At 38.4% G+C, this 13859-nt stretch overlaps 1 protein-coding gene across 2 annotated transcripts in view; it reads right to left on the reverse strand.

The window, feature by feature from the left end:
• The window catches only part of zgc:123258 (uncharacterized protein LOC641502 homolog), a 118542-nt gene extending 111602 nt beyond the window's left edge, over positions 1-6940 (reverse strand). For both annotated transcript variants that reach the window (XM_034186925.1, XM_034186917.1), the window contains exon 1: positions 6744-6940. In XM_034186925.1, the coding sequence (XP_034042816.1) occupies positions 6744-6797 (54 nt within the window). In that variant the 5' untranslated portion in view covers positions 6798-6940. The remainder of the gene's footprint in view (positions 1-6743) is intronic.
• Between the last annotated feature and the right edge of the window lie 6919 nt (positions 6941-13859).

Below are 13859 nucleotides of genomic sequence, written 5' to 3' on the forward strand. Positions count from 1 at the left end.
GGCGTGTCAGAGGACAAGTTAGGACAAGCCCAGCTCTCCACAATTTCTCTGATACTTACTGGACTGGTAAGCATTGAAAGCCAAGATAGGCATGTCCCAACTTGTCCCATGATTTCTTATAGTGTTTCTTAAAGCCAGAAAGTTGCCATTTGAAATGACTTTAGTTTTGTGTCATGTCTGTGATCTGCTTTTTTTCTACAAAATTAAACAACTGAATAAACATCTGAGGCCAGTGATTCCATAATTTTTTGCCAGGGGTTGCAGATTGAATACAAAAAAGATTTTTTTTTCAGCAACAGAGCTATTGTGTTTTAGAGCACTTTATTCACTGGCTTTTAACATAGCATGAGACTTAGTTCTGTTTTAGTTGTTTTTGTTGTTGCTGGATTTTTAATGACCCCCATGTATAGTTATGTTCTATTTTCAGATAAGTAGACTACCCAAAGAGGGTTATAGCTAGAACCATTTTAGTGCTGGGTAAATTTTATAATCTTTATTGGCAAGCCCTATTTTAACTAATTTTGAGTGGTTTTAGATGCATTGAAAGAAAGAATAATAGATTTAAAAAAGACATTTATGTTATAATATTTGTAATACCAACGTTATTTTTAAATGGTTTCTGTCAAAGTCTAAGTTAATGAAATAAATAATGCTGAAAAGGTAAAAAAAAACAACAAAAAAACAACCAAAAAAAAAAACATTAATATTTGATAATGGTATCGATAGATAAAATCTTACCAATACCCATCCCTATACAGCACTTTTGTTTCAGTTGTGGCTGTTCTAAAGCGCTCTATAAATAAAGATCAGTTGAGTGTTACGGAATGCTTTGCCTTGGTATGTGGTTTCCTTGCCAAATGTGAATACTTTTAAAAGAAACTATGATTTGTATTATGGTAATACCACCAGATTTAAATGTATTCTATTTTGTTATGATGTGTCAATATATATACAAATTGTATACTTATTTTTACACAATAAAATAAATTATGAATTCTAAAATAACCATCTGTTATAAGAAGAAAGTAAGAAGCAATCCAGTGCCATAAACATGAGAAAACAGCCAACCATTCAAGGACGAATCTCAGACACAATCACTTTTCCATTCATATAACTGACACTTGTAATTCCCTGCCTGGTAAAGCAGCCACAGTTCCAACCCTTAACACATTCAAATATCTGTTCATAATTATTTTCAAACATCCCCCTCCCCCCACCCACCCCCGACTGGAGGTACAACTGGAAGGAAGACAAGAAAGTCTAGAAAATTCCCAATTGCACTGAGACCTCTCTGGAGAAAGATCTGGTTGCAAAGGCATTAACAGCCTGCATCCACAATCTACATAAACACCCATGACAAAGTATGTATGTAATGCACAACAGCAATCACTGGAATTTCAACTCTTGAATGTATTTTTCAGCCCACCGATCTATAACTCTAACATGCATCATAAGGGTTACCTGTACCATTTGAAGAGGGCTAACCAAAAAATTAGCTTCGATAACAGATAATCAGTTAACTGAAAAGTTATCTTTTATAAAGCTAAACCGATAAACCGCCCAAAAATTTATCGAAAGCGACAGATAACCGATAACCGATAAATTCCAGTATTGTCTCCGGTACACTTGCAACTACTAACAAGCTGATTTTGAGTTTTAACACCACGATCGCTTCTGGGAGCATCAAAAGCGTATACAGACCCAAACAATGAGTCAGCACTTATGTCTTTGTGTGCGCTGCCCCCTGCTGGAAGCTTCTGTTTACTACATGGCTTCTAACACAGAAGCAGCGACGCTCAACTCTCTACTCAATAACAGCGTTGCCGTCAGGCGGAGGTCTTGGAAAATAAAGCAGTGCTGACATGGTTTGGTTTATAAATAAAATTAATATTGATAGAATAACTCCATTAATGTCAATTCTGTCATTTGTACAAAGTTAAAATATAACATATCTTTTAATGTTGAATAATGCACTAATTCTGAAGTTTTTGTAACAAACAAACAGATGGAAAAGGATTATGGGTAAAATGTGCCTCCACTAACACCGATTGGTTGACTCATTCATTCTACGTAAACACCAACACGTTAATGTGAGGTGTGTCGTGTGTTGGTGTTTACAGATAGATGTGCTTTTGTAAATATGCCATTTTTTATTTGTAAAAAAAAAAAAAGAGGCATTTTCAAAAAAAAAAAAAAAAAAAAAAAAAAAAAAAAGCCAAATTGTAATTAGATAGCCGTCTGATATAACCCGTGTCAAAATAAATAGATCACTGCCAACTACTGGTGCCAGACGTTCAGTACTTAAGCTGGGCTTACACTGTGCGAGTTTTGGCCCTTTTTCATCTGATTTTTCACTCGGATGAGAATTTTTTGGATCGCGCCGAGTTTCAGGTTAATCCCACGTCCTGCATCGTGTTGTATACATGGAGTAACGAGCTGCGTTTAACCTCTCACGACCACCTACTGATCGGCAATCGTATGGTTGGATGAAAATCAAACCTGTTTGATATTCTGGCCGGCCGTCATGAGGGTATCCCGCTGCTGAAACGCTGCAAGCATCCAACCTCTCATACTGTGCATGTGCAAACACCAGAGTGAGCATAAACAGTGATCATCTCTTTGGGAGAGCAGCTTCTGTTTCTTTTTCCCCCTTCAACTCATATAAAGTCTTGTAATGTTTTTTTTTTATAAACTTTGATGTCTCCCATCAAGAGTTTTTGTAAAAAAAGTTTTTTTTTTAAAAAAAAGCTTCTGTTTACATTTTGCTTCTGGAAACACGAGTCCAATGTGTGGTCTTTGAATGTACAATGTGTGTGAGAACATAAATCGTGTGCTCTGAACTTTTACACTCTGAACTTTTGTGGTTTTGTCGTACAGTTTGACCTGTAGCCGAGTACAGTGATTGAAAATATTGTACAGTGTCTGCCCAGCTATAGTGTGAATACTGCCATGAACACTACTGGCCTGTAGATGGCAGTAGAGACCGTGAAAACTTGCCAAAACAAAATTCCAGATAATCCGTGTCTGCTACGTTTAAGATGCATGGAATTTAATAAATGCAAACACAAACGCAATAACATCTATAAACTCAGAGAATATATTCACGAAGGCACAATATACAAAGAGTTTAATGCTGTTGTCTGTGTGGAGCCTGATCAGAGAGTCTCAAATGCATTTCTTCTGTTGTGAATGCACCCATACCCATAATGCACCTGGGCACAGCATCTCCACACTAAAACCTTCAAAATTAGCGCATTACTTTAAAAATAAAACATATCTGGTATTTTCACTTTATAAACCTCAGACATGACGTTAATTTAAATAACTTGTCCGAAATTAGTTTGGTTAAAATTTTAACCATAAGTTAAACCTGTATGCCTCTGGATGACTTGGGTGCTATTGCCAGCATATTAGTATGGGGTCAAAAGAAATTAGTTTTTTCTTTTTTTGTGACCAGTTCTCCTTTGTCTGCAGAGGATAGAGCAGCTTCTTCTGGAACCAGTTCTCCTCCATTTACGGAGGGTAGAACTACATATCTGCTACAAAACATTTAACAGGTAGGTGCTCAACTGATTTTAAATTTTCTAAATATTTGTAGCTATTCAGCTTTGTCTACCACATACGTTAGTGATCTAAAAATTATCAGACCAAAACTTATCGGAAGATAATTGGTCCGATGATGGTTTTCAAAGTTATCTGAAAAGCTAATCTGATAATGAAAACATTATCTTCGATAATTAGCTGTTAGCAGATTAGTGGAACTGTGCCCACCATTGCAGAGAGAGAGGAAGGGAGAGACAGAGGGAGGGAGGGAGGGAGAGAGAGAGAGAGAGAGAGTCTGTCTCTCTCTCTCTCTCTTTCTTTCTGTCTGTCACAGATAGAAAGAAGAAGAGAGAGACAGAGTAAGAGACGGGGGAGAGAGAAAAACAGAGGGGGAGAGAGAGGGAGACAGAGAGACAGACAGACTGAGAGACAAACAGAGAGAGAGGAAGAGACATACTGATAGAGGAAGAGAGAGAGAGTGAGAGACCGACAGAGGGAGAGAGAGAGAGAGACAGTCTGTCTATCTCTCTCTTTCTGTCTCTCTGTCTGTCACAGAGAGGAAGAGAGAGACAGAGAGTAAGAGACAGGGGAGAGAGAGAGAGAGCGGGAGAGAGACAGACAGAGAGCAAGAGAGAGAGAGACAGACAGAGAGAGTGCTGTCTTTTCTCTTTAAATATATAAAAATAAGGCTATAAAAGTCTATTAAAAAATAAAAGTACTTAATTCTTTCACCAAAACATCAAATCTCGGTGTAGCTGAACTTTCATGTCTCCTTTTTAAGAAAAACTATCATATAAAATCAACAATAATGATAATATTATTAAGGCAAACAGAGCTCTGGTATCAGATCGGAAAAGTATTGGTATCAGCAGATATCCAAATTCAGGTACCGGGATCGGATCGGAAGTGAAAAATTGTGGATTGGTGCATCCCTAATTCAGAGTCCAGCGTCACATGGTGGGGGTTCCATTCATTTGTGGATGACTGACCTGTCCATCTGCAGCAATTTGCAGATCTTGCTCTATGGCAGACGGAGGCACAAACCGGAAATGGTATAAAAAAATCTCTGCAGTGGGGAAAAAGCCACAAACCGTTGTAAAAAGGCATAAAAAGCCAACGGTAGACGAACACAGACATTATAAAGAAGAGTAGACGCCGCATTGGTTGCTGAGGCCCAAGAAATGTGGCCGCCATCTTGGAGCAGTCATCGTAGTGATTCTATCACAAGGCACAGTGAAGGTTTGATTTTATAATCTTATTTTCACTGTTGCTGCACTTTGTGTGAAATCATAGTCAAGGACAAGGTGAAAGAGTTTTTTCTAAGTAGGCACTACAAAGGCCTAGATGCTATTTCTTATGACATAAGAAATATTGTAAGTGATGATGATGTGGAGGTGTATTTGCGCTTGTATGTTATGTCGTATGCTGATGATACAGTTATAATGGCAGAATCACCGGTTGATCTACAAAACGCCATAAATGCTGCATTCTCATATTGTCACAATTGGAAAATGACTGTAAATACTAGCAAAACTAAAATTGTAATTTTCTCTAGAGGTAAGATTAGGAATAAGCCAGAAGAGCTCTATTAAGTATGACATCAAAAGTCCATAGACTGAAGCTCCCAGTGGATGCTTAGTGTGATCTGTTTGAGAAGTTGGTGTTGCCTATTTTATTATATGGATGTGAAATTTGGGGGTGTGAAGATATCACAGAAATTGAAGTTTTCTACAGAAAATTCCTTAAAGGAATTCTAAACGTTGCGAGTTACACTCCAAGTTGCATGGTTTACGGTGAAACAGGTTCAAATAAATTAATAGCTGTGGTTAGGCAAAGAATAGTTGCTTTCTGGAGTAGGATGATGACAGACAAACAGTCCAAATTGTCTGTGATTTTGTATAAGCTACAGAAATGTATGCACACAAACCCTGAGACCCCATTTACATCAAAATGGGTTGCGATGGTAGAAACCACACTTAATAATGCAGGATTTAGCAACATATAGACTAATGAATTGAATCATTTTAAGAGTAAGCACTTTAAAGAAGTTCTTAAACTTAGATTGAATGACATGTCTACCCTTACCAAAAAAAATAGTACTGACAAGTATATAAAAAGTAAACTGGAAGTATACTTGAAACATACTTGCATGTACTACTTTTTGGTAAGGGTAAACAAGAGTGGCTAGCTAAGATTTTTGACAACAGCCAATGCACTAACTACAGAATTTTTAAAGATGAGCTTAATATGGAAGATTAATTAATTAAATTAGATCATGTAGATAGGATAAATGTATGTAGATTTCGTTGTAGGAATCACTATCTACCTGTAAATAGGGGTCTTTTAATGGGAGGAACAGGGGAGAGATGATGTGTCCAATGTGTGACTTGGATGAGGTTGGTGATGAATTTCACTATTTATTTAGGTGTGAGTATTTAAATGTAGAGGCAAAAGTATTTGGGGAAAAACATATGGGAAACGCAAATATCTACACCATGAAATCATTATTCAATTTTAAGAGAATCTCTAAATTAAAAAACCTAGCAGTTTGTGAATGCTGTGATGTATCATTTCTGTAGCTTATATGTCGTGCAACCAGAGCTAACTCAAACAAGTACTTTTACTACTACAAATTGTGGCAGACCAGTTATTCATCCAGTTAGGTTGAGGCCGAGAAGCCTGATGAAAACAAGCTGGGGCTGCATTGATTGTTTACTGAAATCAGCTGGTTTTGTTTTGTCTCCAACTTGTTTCTAACAGCCAGCTGATAGCTCTCACTGCCTGAAACGATGAGATTTATACATCAAGCTGACCTGAAATGACCCACTGTACATTAAACTGACTTTATCGACGAGTCTGACCACTTTGAAAAGTGACCAAATTACATGTATTTGTATTGAGGTCGGCGATGTTTTCATCGGCCAGAAATGGTCACCCGAGGGCGCTCGGTGAAAAGTCCGCGGAAACCCATTACAGTTTACAGCGAATCTGTTTAAAAGACAACTTTGTACTGGATCCAGCGCAAAACGGATCTAATAATGACATACCTTTAAAAAGGTTAAGCGGCCTGTTAGCTATTAGCTCGTTATCTATGACAACTCATCACTCAAGACATGACATACTGACAAAATGCTGAGACTGTAATTATAAAAGCAGCTACAAGGCTAACTGGTTGCTAATAGCAGTTTAGTTTCACTTACCCCCGACACAAAAAAAATGGCTGAAAAAATAACAATTCTGACAGAGTCTTCCATCGTGATAACATTAGTCGTGTCAGATTCAGCTGTGACGTTCACATTAATCTACTTATTTGTAGCAAGAAGACACATTTAATCGTAATGTCCCTCGTTCGTTGCTGGTGTTTCCACTGCAAGCGTCCTACATCCTGGTTCGTCTCGTGACACGTGACGCACCGGAGACGTAATGTTTCACGACAGTCAAACCCAACCCACTTTCTCTTCCTGTAAATAAAAGAACAAGAAAAGCTTTCTCGTCATGCTTCTCTTTGTCTTGTGATACGTTTTTTATTTGAGTCAAAAAGTTACACAGAAATCCACAAAGGCTCACATCCAACAGCAAAAACAACACTGTCTTGTGACGTGTGTGTCAATAGATGATCAACTTTCGATTGAGAGCTGGTTTTTGATTAACTCTGTACAGGGAAATAATAAGAAATAAAAGAACAAAACTTCCCGTTTTTAGAGCATGCGCAGCACAGACTGTTTTTTAAAATTATATATTAAAATTAATATATACAACATAGAACATACAACGCTGAACAATGTCATCAAGCCTCCCATGCAACACAAAGAAGGCAACAGAGAAAGAAAAAGAAGACAGATCGACTTCAGCTTACAGAACAAACTTAAGATAGAGTCTGATGGGATCTGCTTCAATTAATTTTATGACTATCTGAAGAATACAAGATTACTGCATAGGTCAAAAGGTAGTCTACTGCCTTTTGTTTTGTTTTGGGGTTTTTTTTGGGGAGGGGGGGGTGTTAGCCTCCTGACCAACACTCCAGTCCAGTTGGTGGCGGTAATGCTCCGTGTAAGATGGTTAATCTATGTTGCCAACCGCCATTAAACACGAAGAAGAAGAAGAAGAAGAAGAAAAATTGCCAGGAGTGCCTAAAGTTTATAATAATGTTATAAAGTTATACTGAGTGAGTAAATTATAAATCTTTGTGGCCTTCTGTCCACAGTATCTCAAACAAAATATACAATGACATCATACAGTTCGATTTGAATCAACATTGCTAATGTCCTTAGCAAAAACCTAGAAAGGTCATTCCAAAATATTCTTGAATATAATGGGAAAAAAGATGGACAATAGTTTATTTCACTGACCCACAAAATTCACATAGTCAAGATTAAATCGTTCAAGTACCTTCTTAACGGTAAATCCTGTGAAGAATCTTGAATGAAACTTCCTTGACTTATTAGAAAAAAACAGTTGTTAACATTTATCCAAGCTTTTCTCCAACTGAAATGATCAAACTGCGCAGACCAAAAGGATGTTGAAGATGGATTGTAACATTTCCTGTCTCTGTCTAATATATCTGTTAGGATACATATTCTACAGTATATTATGATCTCGCACAATGTCAGCAGTAAAATGTCCAGGATTTTGTAACAGTGACAGAACCTTCCTTGGAACAGCATCAAATGCAGCGCATCCAGAAAGTATTCACAGCGCTTCACCTTTGCCACAATTTTTTATGTTATTCTTTTTCCATAATGGATGAAATTCATTTTTTCTCTCAAAGGTCTACACACAATACCCCATAATGACAATGTAATGTAATTTTTTGAGATTTTTTCAAATTTATTAAAAAACAACAACTAAAAAAATCACATGTACTTAAGTATTCACAGCCTTTCCCATGAAGCTCAAAATTTGGCTCATGTGCATCCTGTTTCTACTGATCATCCTTCAGATGTTTCTACAGCTTAACTGGAGTCCACCTGCGGTAAATTCAGTTGATTGGGTATGATTTGGAAAGGCATACACACCTGACTACATATAAGGTCCCACAGTTGACAGTGCATGTCAGAGCACAAACCAAGCATGATGTCAAAGGAATTGTCTGTAGACCTCAGAGACAGGATTGTCTCGAAGCACAAATTTGGGGAAGGATACAGAAACATTTCTGCTGCTTTGAAGGTCCCAATGAGCACAGTGGCCTCCATAATCTGTAAGTGGAAGAAGTTCATATCCACCAGAACTCTCCCTAGAACTGGCCGCCCGTCTAAACTGAGCGATCAGAGGAGAAGGGCCATCTCTGTAGCAATCCACCTAGCAGGTCTGTATGGTAGAGTGGCCACTCCTTAGTAAAAGACACATGGCAGTCCGCCTGGAGTTTGCCAAAAGGCACCTAAAGGGCTCTCAAAACCATGAGAAACAAAATTCTCTGGTCTGATGAGACAAAGATTGAACTCTTTGGTGTGAATGCCAGGCGTCATGTTTGGAGGAAACCAGGCACCATCCCTACAGTGAAGCGTGGTGGCAGCATCATGCTGTGGATATATTTTTCAACAACAGGAACTGGGAGACTAGTCAGGATTGAGGGTAATATTAATGCAGAAATGTACAGAAACATCCTGGATGAAAACCTGCTCCACAGCGCTCTTGACCTCAGATCGGGGCGATGGTTCATCTTTCAGCAGGTCAATGGCCTTAAGGACACAGCCAAGATATCAAAGGAGTGGCTTCAGGACAACTCTGTGAATGTCCTTGAGTGGTCCAGTCCAAGCCCAGACCTGAATCTGATTGGACATCTCTAGAGAGATCTGAAAATGGCTGTGCACCGACGCTCCCATCCAACCTGATGGAGCTTGAGAGGTGCTGCAAAGAGGAATGGGCAAAACTTGTGGTATCATATTCAAGAAGACTTTAGGTTGTAATTGCTGCCAAAGGTGCATCAACATAGTATTGAGCAAAATTTTATGTACATTTGATTTCTTAGTTTTTTTTTTACTCACTCACTCATCTTCAACTGTTCTGTCCAATTAAGGGTTGCCGGGGGGGCTGGGCCACATATAGATAAACACATATAGATAAACAAACACATTCACACCTGCACACACACCTACGGATTTAAAGTCTCCACCTAAACTACGTGTCTTTGGAAGCCACTGTGCTGCTTAGTTTTTAAATTTTTTAATAAATTTGCAAAAATAATAATAAAAAAAACAACAAAACCTCTTTCATGTTGTCATTATGGGGTGTTGTGAGTAGAATTTTGAGGGGAAAAAAATTAATTTACTCCATTTTAGAATAAGGCTTTAACATAAAATGTGGATAAAGTAAAGCAATGTGAATACTTTCTGGATGCACTGTATTTTGTAAATCTGCACAAAATGAATAAAGATCAGAAAATGGATTCTAAGGGTGAGAGTGCCCAGTTATAAAGTGCCAGTTTTCTTCCTCTACATTTGTTGCTACCTCTTACAAAAACCAAGACAGCGTACTCGCAAATGATCCATTTAATTGAATTCATAAAGCAGCAGAACTGCCATTTTAAAAAAGAACAAATTCAACTGCTGAACTGCATAAAATGAGAAGCAGACAGCACGTTTCCTCATAACACTATGCGATCACAATGTTACTTTTTTGTTACTTTTTTTTTTTTGCTTCCCTGCGTCTTTGTTTTATACTTGCAAAGATTCTCAAAACAACACAGGGAACAGGTGATGCCATCGTGCCAAAGCGCACATGCAGTGCAGCTAAAAGTAATCATGTGGTGATGGATTTTCATTTCTGAACCTCCATGAAGTCAACATGTGGCTGAACACAGCAGCCGTCTTACCTGACTTTGAATCAAGTATCCTGATGCTGCAGCTAACACTCTGTCAGTATCAGAAACGCTGCCACATCGTCGTCTCACTCACTCACTCATCTTCAACCGCTTACGCCAATTAAGTGTCGCCGGGGGGCTGGAGTCTATCGCAGGAATAATATGGGTGAGGCAAAGTACACCCTGGACACAGGGCCATTTCAAGGTATTTGGGGGCCCCAAGCAAAATGGACTTGGAGACCCCCCTATGCCTCACCGCCCCATCCCGTTTTCCCAAAGCCCACAGGAACCATAGCATAGACACACTGTGCACAGTGCATTTGAATATTTGCAAAACCCCCACCATCATCCCATAATAACCAATATATAAAGAGAGTGCAAATTGTGTAGTAACTACAATACAAAAAAATGTGCACAGTAACTAAATAAAACATACTTTAAAACTGTTATTAAAAATTATTAACAAAAGTAATATTTAAATGTGAACAGGTATAAGTTGTTAACCTAAATGGGAGATGTGGTATTGTGGTATGTTTGTATGTCTATATATGAGTCCTTGGGTGTTATGCTCCTAAGGGTCCACCAGAGGGCAATGTGAGACCAAGGAAGATGTCTGAGCGTGGTTCAGTAGATTACGTTTTGGGAAACTCAGTTCACAAGTGGTAGGCCTAATTTATCCAATGTAAATGATCACTTACCATGGTCCTGTTTTTTTTCTTACTGTTCCTTTCGCTTCTTTCTTTTCTGGCTTCCTGACAGATAACTCCGCTTCATGATTGCTGAAGATTTATATTTTACCGTTGTCCTGAGTCCTGTTGAAATAAACTAGTTGCTGTTGAGATGAGCTCCACCGCGCAACTGCGCCGCACATGTGCATCTTTCTCTACCATGGACTTTACACCTCACCCACCGAGTTGAGCTACGTCATGTGACTGGCTACTGTGGGAGGTACCCCCTTGAGGGGGATTCTGATAACAGTATTGCTGCACTTTCCTGCATTGACTGAATTTAAAGTGGCACTCACACAGTATGTATTTGCACAAAATTCATAACCAGTCTTTGTCTGGGGCCCCAGACCAGTTCAAGGCATGAGGCAATTGATTGGTTTGCTTGCCTTGTTACAACAGGCCTGTCTGGACAGGACACCAGTCTGTTGCAGGGCCACATATAGACAAACAAACACATTCACACCAACGCACAATTTAAAGTTTCCAAATCCACCTAACCTGCATGTCTTTGGATGTGGGAGGAAGCTGGAGCACCTGGAGGGAACCCATGCAAACATGGGGAAAACCTCCACACAGAAAGGCCACAGGTGGGAATCGATCCCATGACCTTCTTGCTGTGAGGCAACAGTGCTAACCACAAAGACACCATGCTAACCCTAAGCCACATCGGCATCTCATTCAAAGCAAAATATCTGTTAAAATAAATAAGTAAATAAAACCACATATTTCACTATGAATCCATTCCAGGACTGTAAAACTGCAGTGTAGTTGCTGTTGGGGTCTGTTGGTGTGTAAATCTGCAGTGAGACACAAAACATCCATCCAGCTAAAGTCTTTGGTTGCCATGTGGTGGAGGTCTGTTTGTGCTGATTACCCCCTTAGTGCAGTTTCAGAGTCTAAAAATAAAATGCAAAAGAAGCAAAAATGCTTACTGTCTCTACTTGCCTTAAATCAAATTAGACAAATGGCAGGTGGCACAAAAAGGATCATTTTTTCACACAACACAACCAGTCTGCTGCAGTAAGTCCATGGAAGAAAATCAAACATGTTATTTTGTTTGTTTGTTTTGTATCAATATATTTTTTATTTGGAATTTTGCAGCTTTCTGAGGCTGTTTCACAAAAGTGTTGCTCAAGATCCTAGTGGTGCAGCTTAACTAAAACTTCCATAAAATTTTTCATTTTGTAATAAAAGCATGGAATTTGGCACACATATTCTAAATTAACTAATGTTTATTTTCAGATATGGAACCATCCTGGAGCTGACCTCTAATGAGCTACAGGGGTCAATAAATAATTACACAGGGGTCAACATTTAAAAATGCTCCATTCATGTTGAAAACTATACCACATTATTTTTCTGATCATAATGATTCCAAAAAGGTGTAGTTTGGACTATCTATAACTGAATTCCTTGGAGTTATGGTGTAAAAACAGCAAAAATGGTTACAAAGGTCTGCTTCAGTTTGTACAGGGGTCAAAAGTTAAAGTTGTTCCAATTTTGGGAAAAAAAGTGATGCAAATTATTGGTTGAGTTAATAGCTTTTTAAAAAGGAATAGTTTGCACCATCTGTCATGCTTAGTTATTATGTTACGAGGTAACATATGTCATATGTCATAGAATCCAATGGACGTCGACCTTGTTTGACCTTTACTATGGCGACCAAGTATTCAACACTGTCAAAACTATTCCATTTATTAATCCTTTTATTTCTAATGGATCAACACAAAAGCAACCTGTATGAACTTTCCTTCTTTTCAGACCAGTTATTTTGGGTGAATCACTCAAAAAAGGTGCACCTGCTATGCCTGTCACTGCTCTCATCTTCACCAGAAACTGTTGCAAGCTGATTTTCGTGCCAAAAATCGTAGTGCATTGTGGGAAAATTACGGTGCATTTATTTAATTTATTTATTTATCCAGGTTAGCCTCACTGAGATTGAGACCTCTTTTGCAAGGGAGACCTGGACATTTATAAAGTTTCCACTTCACCTAACCTGCATGTCTTTAAATGTGGGAGGAAACCCATGCAAACACAGGGAGAACATGCAAACTCCACACAGAAAGGCCAGTACAATCCCTTCACAACTTGTTCATTGCGGTAGCTAGCAATGCCAAGCCCCTAGCATTGCGGTACTGTAATGTTGCAAGGTGGAAGGTGTATAATTTTCAAATACAGTATGACTTCTTTTAGATATACTTTTTAACATAAATGTTGCATACTTACATGCTTTACTCACCTTAATTTTAATCCAGAAGCAGATGTCTTTCCTTCTGAAGCTAAATCTTCCATCTTGCATTCTCAGTTCTGTTGAAGACCATATACATGATTGATCTGACCAAAAGCACATAATGGGTGACACCGGAAGACTAAGGTCACAATTAACACCATGTTTTGGGTCACTGTGTTCCCTTCCATGAAGACCATCACTTAAACTTATAACTATCTGGTCTCAGTTGCAACCAGGGCAATTAATCCAACCGAGTAAGTAAAAACATCCTGCAGCAAGCACACAAGGACATCACCAAACACATTCACCAGTGGCTACCACACTGCAGAGATGGTTTATCTTTAAGCTTCTAATTTGGCAAGATGTTGCTACACATTTAAATTCATATACTTCTTTTCCATAATATAAACACATTGATTAATTGTTGCAGGTAATTACATGCTAATGAACAGATGGTTATGAATGCTATATTCCTTTTTTCAATTGGTTATATGAACTTAGAACAAGTGGGGGCCAGGACGATTACAATCATGAGATAATACAGATAGTAAAGCATGGT

The sequence above is a fragment of the Thalassophryne amazonica genome, chromosome 2 (genome assembly GCF_902500255.1).
Source record: "Thalassophryne amazonica chromosome 2, fThaAma1.1, whole genome shotgun sequence".
NCBI lineage: Eukaryota > Metazoa > Chordata > Actinopteri > Batrachoidiformes > Batrachoididae > Thalassophryne > Thalassophryne amazonica.